The 16,069-nt window shown below is 36.9% G+C and overlaps 1 protein-coding gene across 1 annotated transcript in view; it reads right to left on the bottom strand.

Annotated features, from left to right (window-relative positions):
- LOC118847257 (glypican-6-like) overlaps positions 1 to 16,069 on the bottom strand; it is a 680,725-nt gene that overhangs the window by 98,648 nt on the left and 566,008 nt on the right. The window contains exons 6-7 of the mRNA XM_036755771.1: positions 8,896 to 9,039; positions 3,984 to 4,013 (exon numbers count right to left, since the gene is read on the bottom strand). Coding sequence (XP_036611666.1) covers positions 3,984 to 4,013; positions 8,896 to 9,039 — 174 coding nt within the window. The remainder of the gene's footprint in view (positions 1 to 3,983; positions 4,014 to 8,895; positions 9,040 to 16,069) is intronic.

Raw genomic sequence — 16,069 nt, 5'->3', positions numbered from 1 at the left:
GTGTGCAAGGCTTGCTACCCATTCTGAGCTAGGGTACCTCAACTAAGGCACAGCTTAGAACTTGATACTATCCACCTCTAATCTATTTGTGTAAATATTTTAGTGATTATTCAGTTATTTGTATGTATGTCTACCACATATTCCTTCCATGTGGATGCTTCATTAGATTGTAAAATTAAGTCCAATTAATATTTCTAGTGCCTGTGTTCAAGGCATAGATAAACCCTGTTCCCTAGGACAAAGGGATTGGATTTAACTTGTTTTGCACACATGCCCCCAGTAGGGATTTTTTCAATGATGATGGCATATACCTAGTATTGTTGGTCCTTGCTCCTTAGGGAGCATAGAGTGACTGAAGAAAGCTGAAAGTAAGGAAAATTAGAAGGTTCCAGGAGAAACATACTCCTTGGAAAAGAAGGAAGGGGACATGTGCTGGAAGGAGCAAAGAAGATGCTATGCCTGGTTAAAATAGAAACCATGGGGTAACCAAATTCAAAGGGATAGACCAGAGGCAAGAAAAAAGTTTGTAGTAGCTCTTCAAAGTTAGGGAAGTCAGCCTGGAGTCCAGAAGGAAATACATTAAAAGGCAAAGCAGTAGGCATCAGTAAAAAGATACTGCTTTACCCAACTTTGCCGTGCAAGAGATCATTCTTTCTTGGTGGTAGCATGCTAGCCACACTCAGACTCCTTGCTACTCTACGGGCCTAAAAAGGCATGATGTAGTTTCCACAGTTCAATTTGCTTTCCTACATGATATACACATAAAGGAGCTCAATAAATACATGTTTGTTGACTGAGTTATACTTGGATGAGATGTTTATTTGGGGTTAATTCCAGTCTAGGAATTCTGTTAAGAGCTTTAAAGTCCAAAGGGAGAAATAACTATATCAATATGCAATAAAATGCAGATAAAATCCACAAAGCCATATTTTGTGTCTAAAAATGTGTCATTTCATTTTTTTTGGGGGGGCACATTTAGAAGTCACTAATGTCCTTGTGCAAATGACTCCAGGCCCAGAGGAAATAAAAGGCTAGTCAGAGCCTGAAAATGCTTTCACTTGGTAAAATGATTTTAGCCTATCTGCTCCTAATAAAAGCCTGAGCTGGAGACTTCATCCTTTGGTACTAAACCATGGCTGCTTTAACCCACACTACCCTCTAAGCACGTCTTAAAGCAGTGTTGCGGATTGGGTTTTGGTTTCTTTACAGGAATTCTGCAGCAGAGCGATAATTACATCTCGTTCCTTTCCCACCATATATTCATGACCTTGCCCATAACAGATGTGTGGGTCTATCTTCTTCCTATCTGTTCTTTTTTTTCCATAGGCTGGAAAGAATTGCATGGCACAGATGCCCGCTGACCCCTGAGTGGGAACTGAAAAATGCCTATGAGGAATTGGAGTTTCTGTCCAGGTTTCTTGCAGTGAGATATCAATGAATTAGATTTGTGTATTCTCCCAGCAGGGTGGAATAAGTGCAATATACTGAAGCTCTGCCATTGTTTTATATATCTTTCTGATGGTATTCACAACTAGCCTCATCAACCACAGGCATCCTAAATGGAAAGAAGGTTGTGACAGACGGATCTCTCCACTACCCCATACTGCTGTCATTGCCTGGGGAACTGCCGTCACAGAGGCTGAACATGCTGGCTTTTTACTGTTTCATGTTTTCTGCTCTGGAAACCTACTGCATTTTGCTGTAATCATTAGCCAAGGCTTCAGTGAAAACAGAATTGGAGTGTCTCAGTAGGGATTTTCAGCTAACAGATAAAGTGGACTCTGTCAAGATAAGCCAGTCTACAACCCCAAGTCGTTGGAACAATGGCCATTCTTGTGTTGAGTCAGTTGAGGATAATGATTCAGATGCAGTAGACCCTAGAAGCCAATCCAGCCTTTCCACATTTATCTTTAGAGAATTAATTGAAGTGGAGGAGTTGGCTTTCAATTGCTGTTGAGGGTTTACTTTCTCTTGTTCATGCCAAGCAGAGAATGAGTGGTGGGCAGACTGGTTTCACCTAGATGGAGACTGACGGTCTAATAAAGCCTTTTCTTAGTAACCATTTGACATCCTTTAGAAATGCAAAATATTGGATTTAGCAGGATGCAGAATCCTCGAACTGGCTTTAAAATGTCATTACAATTCTACATTAATAGACAGATACTTTCTCCACTTCCCTCCCAAACCTTACTACAAACATCCCAGAGAAGCCCTAAACACCAGAAAGTAAAATGTGATCAGATACTCTTATTTTTCTACCTGAAATGAGTACTAACCACAGGGATGAAAAGATACAGGAAACTTAGTTTATTTTCATAATTCTGTTTCAGGGCCCTAAGAAACAATAGGCATTTTGATTTACTTCTTTTAGAAGATACTAGTTCTCATGTTTATTATTTGTGGTTTATCTAGGTACACCAGGAACTATCTTCATTTTTATAAGAATCTTGCACATGGAGCACCCATGAGTTGGGTGTCTTACTGGAAGAATGGTGTTGCATCAAGTATAGATGTAAAGCAAGTGATGAAATCATCTCAAGGTTTGTGTGAACCTTCATTTTTTAAGAAGTAACTTTGTCCCCACATCGTTATCTTTGGAACTAGGGTAAGAGAGGGACTAAATTTATTCAACCGGATCAATCTGCAAATACAGCAAAAGACCAGGTGCAGAAACTGCATATCCATGCAAAACACTACTGACAGAGCAGGAGGAAGGGTGGTTCAATAGTTAGAGATGCTACAACCCCTAAAGAGCCATTGGAACATTCATCATGATGCTGCAATGACTAAATGGAGGCAAGGTTATGAATTTGGTTAATATCTCTAACCCTAAAATCTCCTACCTTAGTGAAATGTAAGCCCTTCTCAAAGCCAGTGTCTTAATCTTGCCCTCTGGCAACTCAGCCCTCTCAGAAACCATCCTTCTCTTCCATCGACATCTCCCGTTTTCGATCATCTTCTTCAAGTTCCCGTTCCCCCTTCAACTTGGAAAGGATATGATCAACTAAATTCACAATGAGATGCTATTGGTGGACAACAACTTAATGTATTAACCCTCTTGGAGGTGTCTGCAATTTTAACATAGAGCACTGGCTTAACTTGATCAATCTTTCTTCATGACATGGCATGCTTGTACGACACTAGTATGGATGTAACTCTAATATACATGCATCTCTCAGCCCTAAAGATCGGGCTGAATCCAGGACCCATGGTGTTGTCCTTGCGTGTAGGTCTTTTTCATGATAGGCCTATAGCATGGTACGGTGTTAGCATGGTGAGACCATGTCCATACAAGAAAAAGAAATGGGAAGTCATCTGGTTAATTTGCTCAATATATAAAGCCAAACTTAATAAGCAAAAGTGCTCTTCAAATATTTAGAGTCTCAACAATTTGTGTAGGCAGAGTTGAATATCAAAATATGGGTGATTAACTATGATTTAGATAAAAAAGGAAGTAGATGGAACTAAAAAAGAATAATTGATAGCACCCAAACATTACTTATCACCTCAAGCTCTTAATGTCCCCACTGGTATTACCAACTTCCAGCATTTGATAGCTGAAATTGGTTTGCTCTCACCACTAGCTGGGTATTCACTTGGCATAAGAGGGAGGAAAAAAAACATCAATCGACTCAAATTCTAACAGCTAAAGAGCTAGTTTCCCAGGCAGACTCCACAGTGAAACACCCAGTCAGAAGACTGGGTCAGAATTTTAATCACTTTCCCAGTGGCTCTGTTTTGTGCAAAGACTAAATTGAGAAACTCTGACATTAGGGAAGGATTTAAAAAATGATCATGAGCCATAAATAAACAGCAGTCAGGGAACAAAAAAAATCACTGAATTATTTGGATAGATGCAGCAATTAGTTCATTCTATAGGTACATTAGAAAGGAAAAGTGGAGATGGAGTTCTGGGAAACTGTTCAGAATGATGGCACAGACAAATGAAAATGAAGGTAGAGAATAAGAAGACCAAAGCTTACACTATGTTGCATTGTCTTCCAGATAGTCCTCTGGGAAGCAGGAGGAAAACAGATTTAAAGAAAAAAGAGAGATTATTCTACATGTATTGCCATAGAACAAATAGTATGTTTACTTATGCAAATGGGGATTTTGGCCTCAATTTCCCCCAATGAACAAGTAGCATGTTTGGAAATACGGCACATTTCAAATACAGTCTTGAGTCATACCATGAAGGATCATCTCTCACATGCTGAGATTAGCTTTAAGTCAGCTAACTGCCTAGCTTGGTGGCTTTTTTCCCTAAATTTAAAAATGTTTTCTGAATCACTTAAAGCTACAATAGATTTAATACAAAACACATCCCTAATGTCTGCTATTTAAAACATACTTTTGCCATGATGATGAACTGGCTGGGACCAAGATGCAACATTGGTTTGACTGCTTGTTTTCAGTACTCATACACCATGCTGACCTCTAATTTTCTGAAGTCTACAGTTGCCTTTTCCAGAGGTTAGCCAGCAAGATCTGAAGCTGTATTTGCTCAGTGCTCAAAATCAAGCTGCTCTTTCACACTAACTGATTTCATCCTTTGTTTTTTTTTAAAATCACTTTTATATTAACATTATCAGATACCATTTGTGGATTAAAAATTTAAGATATGAGGAAAATTCAGTTCTTGTTGAGTACAAATAAACTGCTCATTATTCAATTAAGTACCCATAATGGGCCAGTGTGACAGAGGGGCTATGATGATTTTCAGCATTACTGAGCAAAAGACACCTGACAGTCAACCATTTCTTCATCAGATTAGATGGAGGTGGTATCAGTCCCACCAGTGCATTAGGACATTTGGTAGAACTAAGTAGTGACACTTTGTGATGAGTTGATTTTCTATCTACAGCTACAGTTACACAACTGTAATCAGAAATGAATAGGTAATAAAAATAACCTCGGTGAGGTTTTCCTGATGGCTAGTTAACTATCAAAAAATCATCCTCCATCCAGGAACCTGGACTATAAAATAAATAACTGGAGTAGATGAATCAGTTTGTTCCTATTAAGAAAGAAAACATTAAAAATCACCTTTTTGATATGTTAAAGGGACAAAATGATTAATATTGATGTTATCTTTGCATTTTAAGGCTTATTTTCTATTTTTGCAGTACTCATCACTCATATTGGGTAGAGGGAAGGACTCTTGTAAAAACAAAACCCATCAGTATCAGTCCATATAATAATAATGCTGATACAATATATATGATTAAAGTAGCTTTCCGTCAATTAAAATCCCCATATCAGTGATTACATTAGAATCCATAAACATTACTTCTAATATCATTAAAAATAACTCTCTGAGACATTTGTGGGATAGTCATTTGCATGTTTTGCAAACCTAGCTTGACTATTAGAATACTCATTTTGAAACTATCTTTTGAAATGGGCTGAATATGTAGAACAACACATATACCTTGGGACATGGCCAATGTAGGAATTCGTTTTTTATGCCTATGATATTTGTTGCAAGGTTTTTTTCCCCCTGTAGAGGGCTAAGTGGGTATGGGGAGAATGTCTGTCAAATGAAAAGAAACCAATGGAAAAAATATCTCTTTTGCTTAGCCTATCAGAGAAGTTGAGCATTTAAAAAATGATACTTCTCTTATAAGAGAAATACTTCTTGGAAGCAGTTAAAATATTTTTATGGGAGTAGAATATCTACAAAGCGGCCTAACAAACTTTGTTACTGTCATAGTCAAATGAACTATAGTACAGCGTAATAAATAGAACCATATAATGAAGCTGGACAGGGCCTTTGAGACATTCTAGTCCAACCCCTTTGCTTTGCAAATCATTCCACTTCACCAATATGCATCTTGATCATTTCAGAACGTGGTATGGCTATGAGATGGATTGGATGGTTCTGATAGGTTCTGATGTAGCATCATCCTTTCTTGTGGGTCATATTAGATATGACTTTAGTCAAAATGATAGGTGTGAGCAGCAAAGAATACGGAATTAATCTTTCTTTTATTGCTTGATACACATAATTTTTGGTAGGGGTGAAGGTGACAAAACCTCATAGGAAGCTCCCTTATTTTGAGACCAGTATCTTTTTATCTTGAAGGTAGTAGATACCAGCAGGACAACTAGAGTTCGGGCCAAGCAAAGAAGCAAGGTGCTATTGTTTGGCTTCCAAGCATGCCTTAAGGCTGACAGAATAGTGGAACCATTACTTTACCTTCCCATCATGCAATTCCATATAAAGCCAAAAAGGGAAGAGGATTACAGTAGAGGCAGGTGTTGTACATATCTGATGTCTGCTCAGGGTCTACTTCCACAAGAGAAGAATATTTATATTCTCTTTGATGTGAGTATTTTGTGTCCTCTTAATGATGTGGCCTCTTGATCCTGAGAGCCTCAGGGAATTGATGATTCTTCCCTCCAGGATGTCTTAAGAATGGCTGAGAATTACAAATTGCTAATCCTTATAGTTTAATGAAGTCAACAAACTGTGAATCAATAGTTGAAAAATAACTCATACTTTTATAGTCTTACAACTGAAGCGCTTACGGTGTCTAAAGTATTATACGAAGCTTTTATTTTGGGATTATGGGAAAGTTCAAGTCCTAGGTCTAACATTTATTAGTTATATGACCGTAAGCCTCAGTTTCCTCATGTATTAAATGTGGATAAAAATACTTATATTACTTATATCATTAACAGTTGGGAGTAAAGAGTATTATATGGATATAACATTAACATTATCACTAATAATTATTAAAAATGAAATACGCTTAATGATTCAAATTTTCATCAGCAGAAATATTCTCTAATGCTTGCTTTAAAAATATATTCAGAAATGGTTGTTCAAAAATATGTCTTTTAGGTACGTGAAAAAGTCCATGTTGGAAGCACGGGGTGGGTAGGAAAGGTAATTTAAAGTTCTTTTTATGTTATTTCTAGTAACTTGAAAATCTTATTAGTTTTGTGATTTTTTATTATTATTGCTAAAAATCTGGTGGATTGGTATTTGCAAAGAGTCAGAATTCAAAGAGCATACTTCCAATGTAATGTGGACACTCAAAATGTCACTGGTGTGATGTCACGCAGCCATTACGTGCATAGGTATTTTTTGTTACTAGATAGTAAGCTCTCTGAGGACGGTCATGCCCTTTTTCCTCTTTTTATACCTAATGCTTGGCACAGGGCACTGAATATCATAGACATATGATAACGCTGCCTTGAAATAAATTGTTTTTGGAAATATAATTTGTCATGGTCTATTATAGTTTATTGGGAATAATTGCTTTCTTACATTTTCCTATATTTTAGTTCTATAATAGATGCAAAAATAGCTCGGCTTTCCTTTTTTCAAATGGGAAGAATTACCTTGTTTTTACAATTCTAATTTCGTTCCTTAAATTTATTTCATTTTCATCGGCTACATACAGTGAATGAATATATATCAATTTCTTTAATTTAATTTTATTAAAATTGAAAAAACCTGATTTATCTTTATAGACTAGGTGGGAAGCTAACAAAAAAGAAAGAAGTAAGAGACTGAGAGCAGGCTCTTTATTTATGTTTTCAAAATCAAAGTGTAGACATACCCACATAAGCCAGGCTGGATAAACAATTGGACTCTGTCATTTTGAAAACAATTGATCCTTGATTATTTTTAAAAAATAACAGGTTGAATTCAAACCTATTCTCACAAGCCCTGCATACCAACATAACTAAGGCCAACTGGAGAGCTGAGACAATTTCCTAGTTAACTCAGTTACAAAAAAAAATGTGCTGCTGCGGAAAACCTGAATTTTATGTACTCGATAATCAAGATGGAATCCACCAGATAATTCACCGGGTAATTGCTGGACTTGCCAATCCCGTTTGGCTGCTGTGGCAAAGCCTTTCTGTTGTTGTTAAAAGAAATACTGACCTCAGGTTGTATCAGGAGCAAATGTGACCAATTTAATCTCCCTACTTTCACCCTATAGAGGGATATTAACTAAAATGCTAAAGTAATTCATAACAGGTGTGTAATAAAAGTGTATTCATAGTAAGTAATACTCTATTTCTATTTCTAAATTAATTCAGATGTCGTTCAAATGCTTTATGACCTTGTTTTCATCTGTTAGCTTTCTATCAAGATAATTGGTGAAGCAGTATTAATAATGGTAAAAATTAAATAAATACTATTTATAACACTGTAGAAACCAGGATGTGAAATAATTTGAAAGCATTACCTTGAAATGATGATTTTAATTTTTTATAGAAACATTTTATTTTTAGTTGAATTAAGAATAGTTTTTTTTCCTGATCTTTGAATGGGTAGATGGCATTTATGATTGAGGCCTATTGAAACTTGGACTCATGTATTAAATGGCACCATGAGATAGGGTCTATTTGCAAAGGACTATAACTTTCTGAAGAGATGGGAAAAAATCCCCTATAATATTGGGTAGAAATATTGTTTAGGGGGCGTATGCCAGGGTCTTTTACATATGAAAATTTAATGGAAGCAAAAGTTATAATGAAGTTTCGCTGTATCATAATTGAATAAATAACCATTTAAAAGGAATAACAGAAGCAAATGAATAAGAAATGTGCTATTTTAATTATATCTATTGAAGAACGGGTAGCTTAATCTCCAAATTAATATTTCAGAAGAGCTATGATGTAGAAAATTTGGTCACTGAATGGGTGGAATGATAGGCATACATTTTCTTGAATGATCTAATTTGCAACCTAAAAAAAAGATCTCATTACTTTTCAAAATTCTTATTAAAAGCAAGGCTATAAGCTTAATCACTAAGCAAGATAAGATGTGAGAGTGATGTGACTTTCACAGCCAACTTTTTTGAAATCACATGATACTTTCTATGAGGGTGTGTAACGATGATTCACAATGTCCACCAGCCCACTTTCACTTACCAGCCTATCCAAACTTGTGCCAGCAGCGGTTGTTGGTCTCTCTTCAGGATTGTACGGTCTAAAGCGGGTATTAAAATTTTCAGGAGCGGAACGAGATGATCTCAGAGCAGGAGCAGGCTTGGGCTGGCCACATCCCTGAAAGACCTGCAGGAACCAATGTAAAATCAACACATAGTCAAAAACTGACCACAGAATATCATCTTTAGAAGCCCTCATTTCTGGATTCGCTGAGTTCAGATGTGGCAACCATCAATTGCTCGGCAGGGTAGGAATAGGGCAGGCATTCTTTGCTTCCCCAATAGCCATTAGCTCTGACCTTCTCAAAATTATTACACAACTTCCTGGATATTGGCTATATGGTAATCATAAAATGAGACCTAATTGAGACTTTTCAATTTGTTTTGAATAAAACAATTGCTCTTCTGATTTCTGGCATTTCTTGCTTAGAAACTCCTTCCACTGACCCATTGCATGGTACCCATCAGATGTGTGTCTGAGACACACAAGTGCTTAAGTGATTTGCCCAGGGTCACAGCTAGTAAATATTAGAGATAGGAGGTGAATGAGGTTTTCCTAATTCCAAGCCCGTTGACCTTATTTATTATGCCAGACTGTCTCTGCTATGGTTCATGAATGTCAAAAGCTTATGTTGATGCTGGTTTAAATCAAGGTGATGCAGGAAAGCCGCCATTATTATTTTGTGATGTATAATCTTGACACTGGGAATCAGAAGATAATAATTCTCATGGAAACATGGACATTACCATTTTAAGGAGATTTAATTTTGTATCAGAGGATTTAGGGCTAGGAAGGACTTTAGAGACCATGTTGTCCAATCTTCATAGGATCAAAGACTTAGGGCTGAAAGGTATCTTTAAGATCATCTAGCCCAACCCCCTCATTTTTACAGTTTACATAACTGAGGCCCAAAGAGTTTAAGAGACTCACCCAAGATCACAACTTACAAATAAGAGGATTAAACCCAGGTCCTCTGACTCCAGACTCAGAGGTGTTTTTCCTCATACCAAGAAGCCTTCCCTATTTCCACAGAGGAGATGAATCTATTCCTATATATTTTCCCACAAACTTTTCAAGATGATTTATGTAAGTCAATTCATAACTTACATTTATAATTTAAAATAACTTCTTCTAATTTTTCATCTGATACTCTATAATTTGCCTCAAAAATGTATTTCATGGAAGCAAATGATATGATTTTACTGAAGTGCCTAGGGAGCTATAGTCTTCTTGAGGGCCATGCTTGGTGATAAATCTGCTCTTGTGGCACAATTTTGTTTTGCCCTGCAATAATAATAATTCCTATTTTGCTGTCTTTAAGAGGCCAGTGTTCTGCTGAGTATAAGCACTCTGTCTTGACATTCCTTGGGACTGGTTTAATACAATATTGATTATTCTTCCCTCATACTATTTCTAAAGTTGACTGGTATAAACTAGTGTGGTAAAGATAGTGGGTTCTATTCCCCCTAGTGCCTAAATCATTTCCCAGTGGCAAGGTAGGTGCTGATGGAAAGCATTAATATTTTTCAGGCCCCCAGGGTACCATTAAGTATATGATTTTAGATTGCTACCAAAATGACAACTGACATTTTTGTATAAAGCATTAGCTTGAACAATCTAATTGGCCTTTCCAGGAGTTCACTAAATCAGACCATAAATTAGGCTCCTGAAGGAGTTAACATAGTTTCCTCAAGTGCCCTTTGGGAAAAACCTGGATCACAGAGTTACCATGAAGTCAAAAGTACATGAAATACCCTGCAAGAACATTAGTAGTCTCACAAAGAGATTTTATCATAATATGGAATATTACCATTTATTTTGACTTTTTTCTTTGTTTCTCTTAAGTATAACCTTCGAAATGAGGAGAAAGCACATTCTTACAGTAAAGTAGTCTTTCTCAATTTATAGTTAGCATTCATAATTTATTTTTAGTATTTAGTAATTTAGTAATAGCTGCCTGGTGCAGTGGATAGAGCATCAGTCCTGGAGTCAGGAGGACCTGAGGTCAAATCTGAACTCAGACACTTACTAGCTATGTGACCCTGGGCAAGTCACTTAACCCTGTCTGCCTCATTTTCCTCATCTGTAAAATAAGCTGGAGAAGGAAATGGAAAACCACTGCAGAGTCTTTGCAAAGACAACCCCAAATGGGGCCACAGAGAGTCGGATGTGACTCAAACAACTCATCAACAATAAAAAGTAGTTAGCTGAGTGACAAAGTGGATAGAATCCAAACCTTGGAATCAAGAATACATGAATGTGAATCCTGCCTCAGATACTCCCTAGTGGTGTGACCCAGGGAAAGTCATTTAACTTCTCTTTGCCTCAGCTTCTTTTATCTGTAAAATGAAGATAATACTAGCTCCTACCTCATAGGGTTGTTGTGAGGATCGAATTGTCTTTAGAATGCCAACCTCTCAAATATTTGAAGACCATGATCATTTCTATTGCCTGGGTTAAGTATATTTGTTTGTTGTTTCCCCCTTTAGATTGTGAGCTTCTTGACAGCAGGGACTGTCTTACTTTTTTATTTGTACCCCCAGCTTTAGAGGGGTGTTTTGTACCTGGTAAGTACCCAATAAATGCTTCAATCATTTAACTTTATCTTCTGTTAGGAAAGGACATACTATCTTTAAGGGTAAGGAAGGGAAATGATCAAGGGTGAGCAACTGATTACCTCTATACCTCAACTATTCCTTTAAAAAATGGACACAAAACTGCCTATTGCCTACTTTCCTTTAAAGGCAAGGTGAAAGGTATAATAAGACAATTTAGAAAAGCATTTGGACCTTCCACTGAAGCACAGCCATAGGGGTAAGAGAGAATTATGATACTTGTCACCTAACCTGCCTCACAAGGCTTGTTGATTTCAGAAAGAGATCTATCTTATGCCTCTATCACATGAGGATTACCAAGATAATGTCTATAAAGTGTGTTGCCATTCTGAGATTAAAGGAGACACCATTAAAGTAGAAGTTAAGTGACAATTTTATAGTTTTAGAAGGTGGGTGGTGATAGGGAACTGGCTTTTTAATACAGGTACTCTGTCTTCTAGTTTCTAATTAGGATTCTTTTTTTCCCTTTCCCTCCAGAACTATTACAATATTCTTTACACACTTTGCTTAAAATAAACTCAAAAAGTCTTTGTTTTTTTTTTACTGAGATATACAAAGCATTTCCTTACCTTATGTCCCTTTGTCTTCTTTATCTTTTTAATTGTCTTCCTGGTCTGATTAGTTACACTTGCACAGAAGTCATTACTGGCATCTTGAACAGTCCTGACTACAGATAAATCCTCTTTTTAGTCCTGAATGGTTTTTTTTAATCTTATCGCTTTCTACCCAGTGGATTCTTATTCTGGTGGGAAAGATGATGCTATCACCACTACATCATTTAGGAAACAAAAAATTGAACTCTGAGCTTTTATCTTAAACTGAAGAGACTTTTAAATTTTGTCTAGTCACTGTTAAAGCACTCTGGGAGTCAACTGCCTTCTTTTATTTATTGGGTGTTTAAGTGTTCTCTCAAAAGGTTACTGAATTAACTATTTTTCAGATGGCCATTTGGCTCAATATCTATCATATATGTCCCTCCTTTGGATTCCATGACAATGTTTCCTCATGGTCCTCTTTCTACTCAGTCTGTGACCCATCAATTAATCAATGTGTAGTTAAGCACCTACTATGTGCCTGTCACTGTACTAAGATTAAAAAAAAATCAGTTCCTGCTATTAAGGAACTTCCAGTCTATAGGGGAGAAAATATTTACACATATAAGTATGGATATAATACATATGAAATAAATGCAAGATAATTTGGGGAGAGGAAGGTACTAGCATCTTAAAGTCCTTTTCAAAAAAATAAAATTTTATTGTTATCAATTGTTCTTTGTTATTTGTTAAATCATTTTTCAGTTGGGTTCAACTCTCCATGACCCCATTTGGGGTTTTCTTGGCAAAGATACTGGAGTGGTTTGCCATTTCCTTCGACAGCTATTTTACAGATTTATTACAGTATTTTACAGATAAGGAACTGAGTGACTTGCCCAGGGTCACACAGCTACTAAGTGTCTGAGCCTGCATTAGAACTCAGAAAGAGGAGTGTTCATGACTTCAGACCCGGCACTCTATCCATTGCACCACCCAGCTACCCTTGTTCTTGTTTTTTACAAACCTTAAATTTCTCCTAGTAATTCTCCCCCTCCTTTGTTAAATGCACCATCTTGTATAACACAGATTTTTTCTTTCCCTTTTTTCCACTTAATAGCACTTTATTTTTTTCTAGTTACATGTAAAGATAGTTTTCAACATTCACTTTTATAAGATTCTGAGTTCCAAATTTTTCTCTGTTCTTTCCTTCCCTCCTCCCTCTCCAAGAGAGCAAGCAATCTGATATAGATTATACATGTACAATCATATTAATCTTATTTTCATATTAGTCATGTTGTGAAAGAAGAAACAGAACAAAAGGGAAAAACCATGAGAAAGAAAAACAACAAAAAAGTGAAAATAGTCTGCTTTGATCTGCATTCACACTCCATTGTTCTTTCTCTGGATGTAGATAGCATTTTCCAACATGAGTCTTTGGAATTGTCTTAGAAGATTGTATTGCTGAGAAGAGCTAAGTCTATCATAGTTGATCATTGCACAATGTTACTGTTACTGTGTACAATGTTCTCCTGGTTCTGCTCACTTCACTCAGCATCGATTCATGTAAGTCTTCAAGGTTTTCTCTGAAATTCACCTGTTCATCATTTCTTATAACACAATAGGTTCCATTACATTCATACACCACAGCTTGTTCAGCCATTCCCCAAATGATGGGTTTCCCCTCAATTTCGAATTCTTTGGTACCACAAAAAGAGCTGCTATAAATATTTTTGTACACACAGGTCCTTTCCCCTTTTTATGATCTCTTTGGGACATAGACCTAGTAGTGGTATTGCTGGATCAAAGGGTATGTACAATTTTATAGCCCTTTGGGCATGATAATTTTTTTTAAAAAAAAAAGAAAAAAAAGGAAGAAAAGCAAAATGAAACATAACATTGAAAAAACCTGAAAACATATGTTCCACAACTCTGGACCTTGGATCTCTGTACAGGAGTGAGGACTGGGGAGCAATGTTCTCATATCTCTTCTTTGGGACCATGATTGTTCTGTGTAATTCTGCAACATTCACTTTCAATTATTTTGTAGTTGTTGTCCTTTCTACTTGCCCTGTAGTCTTTGCACATATTATGTTCTCGGTTCTGCTTAATTCACTCTGCATCGGTTCATGGAGGTCTTTCCATGTCTCTCTTCATTCATCATATTTGTTGTTTGTCACAAGCCAGTAATATTCCATTTCATTCAGGTGCCACAATTTGTTCAGCCATTCCCCAACTGAAAGGCATCTACTTTGTTTCCATTTCTTTGCTATCATGAAAAGTGTTGCTCTAAATATTTTGGTGGAGATCAGGGATTTTTGTCTTTTCATTGACTTCCTAGGGGTATATGCCTAGTAGTAGAATTTCTAGGTCAAAGAGTATGGACATTTAGTCTTTTTATTTGCATAATTCCAAATTACTTTCCAAAATGGTTGTACTGATTCAAAAAGTTCTAATCTATCTTTGCAGCTTTGCTTCACTATCTTCATCTTCATGTCCTCCATTTCCCAGTTGAACTGGACTGCATATCCTCTGTTTGTCCAGTTTTCTCTTGTCTATATGCCTATGTGTGTCTATGAGCTCATGCTGTGTTCCCATAACTGAAATAAATTCATACCCCCAACTATATTTGTTGACATTTCTCCTGGTCTTAAAGGTTCAGCTCACTTTTCAGTCACCTTCTCCATTAAGTCATCTGGTTGAAATGAGAGTAGGGATTGTTTCATTCTCTGCATCTGTAATCTCAATGCCACACTTAGTGCTTTGTGTGTGGCAGGCAATTAATAAGTGCTTACTGATTGAGCTTTCCATTTGAAAGTGATCTCTCCTAATTTCTCATAGTGCTTTGCCTGAACTTTTCCTTCTACTCAGCACAGTCTGCCTTTAGGACAACTTGTGTGTATGTGTCCTATTTTTTCAAATTTGATTTCAAATTCTTTCTGGGCAGGGTCTGTGTCTTGTGTATCTGTGTATCCCCAGCACCTAAAACACTACCTTGTGTGGAATAGACACATATTTAATTCAATGTTCCAAAGTAAAGTCTATTATGAGATCATCGTATGTACTATTCTCTATTTAATCATTTTGACTGCTGATGTAGAGCCACTAATGTTTTTGAGAGGCACCATTGTAGAGGAAAAAGAGTAATTAACTAGGTACCCAAAGAGCTGAGTTGCGTTCTGGTTTGTAACAACAACGTTGCTAGAAGCTGCTGTGGCTTTGTAAGACCAACAACACCAGCACACAGGAGGGCTACTAGCACAGGTTCTTTGATCTGCTTTTTTAAGGAAAGCAACTTTAAGGGGTTTACAATCTCACTTTAATTAAACATACATATATCATTCACTTAGTTCAGGGGGAAAATCAGCACTCTGAACTTCAGAGCAAATACAAACAGAAATTACAAATAGAGAAAATATAAACAGAGCAAATAATACAAATCAACAGACAGGCTTCTAACCATCTTACCAAGACATTATATACATAGTTACCAGAGAGAGAAGCATCAACATCTGAGTTTTCAAAGCTGGTATGGGGGGGGGGGCGCTCCTTAATGGCTACCCAGAGTTTCCACACCAACACTCTTCCAATGAGTAAGCCCCAAACAAAATGCTAATCTCAGAGTATATATACACTTCTTCAGGGTCAGAGTGCTTCACACCTCTTGAGGGTTTCACATCTCTCCTAGCCTAACTAGCAAAAGGGTGCAGGCCTTCCTACAAACAAAGGCAAGACTCAATCAAAGGCACTTGATTGCCTTAGTGCTGAGAAGCACTCCAAACAAAAGACAACACTTTGCTTGCCATCACATGGATTACTAACTGTGTGGCCTTAAGCAAGTCACTATACCTTTCTAGCCCTCATTTTCATCATCTGTGAAATAGGGATGCCATCTGCCTTGTTTGCCTTATAGGGTTGATATCAGTATAATAACACTGACAATAAGGTTTATATAATGCTCACAAAAACCTAAGTAGGTACTAGGTAATCAAATGAGATTATATATGTGAA

The sequence above is a fragment of the Trichosurus vulpecula genome, chromosome 4, assembly GCF_011100635.1.
Source record: "Trichosurus vulpecula isolate mTriVul1 chromosome 4, mTriVul1.pri, whole genome shotgun sequence".
NCBI classification, from domain to species: Eukaryota; Metazoa; Chordata; class Mammalia; order Diprotodontia; family Phalangeridae; genus Trichosurus; species Trichosurus vulpecula.
Note: the sequence above shows the minus strand (reverse complement) of the source record. Positions and strands in the feature narration are given on the sequence as shown.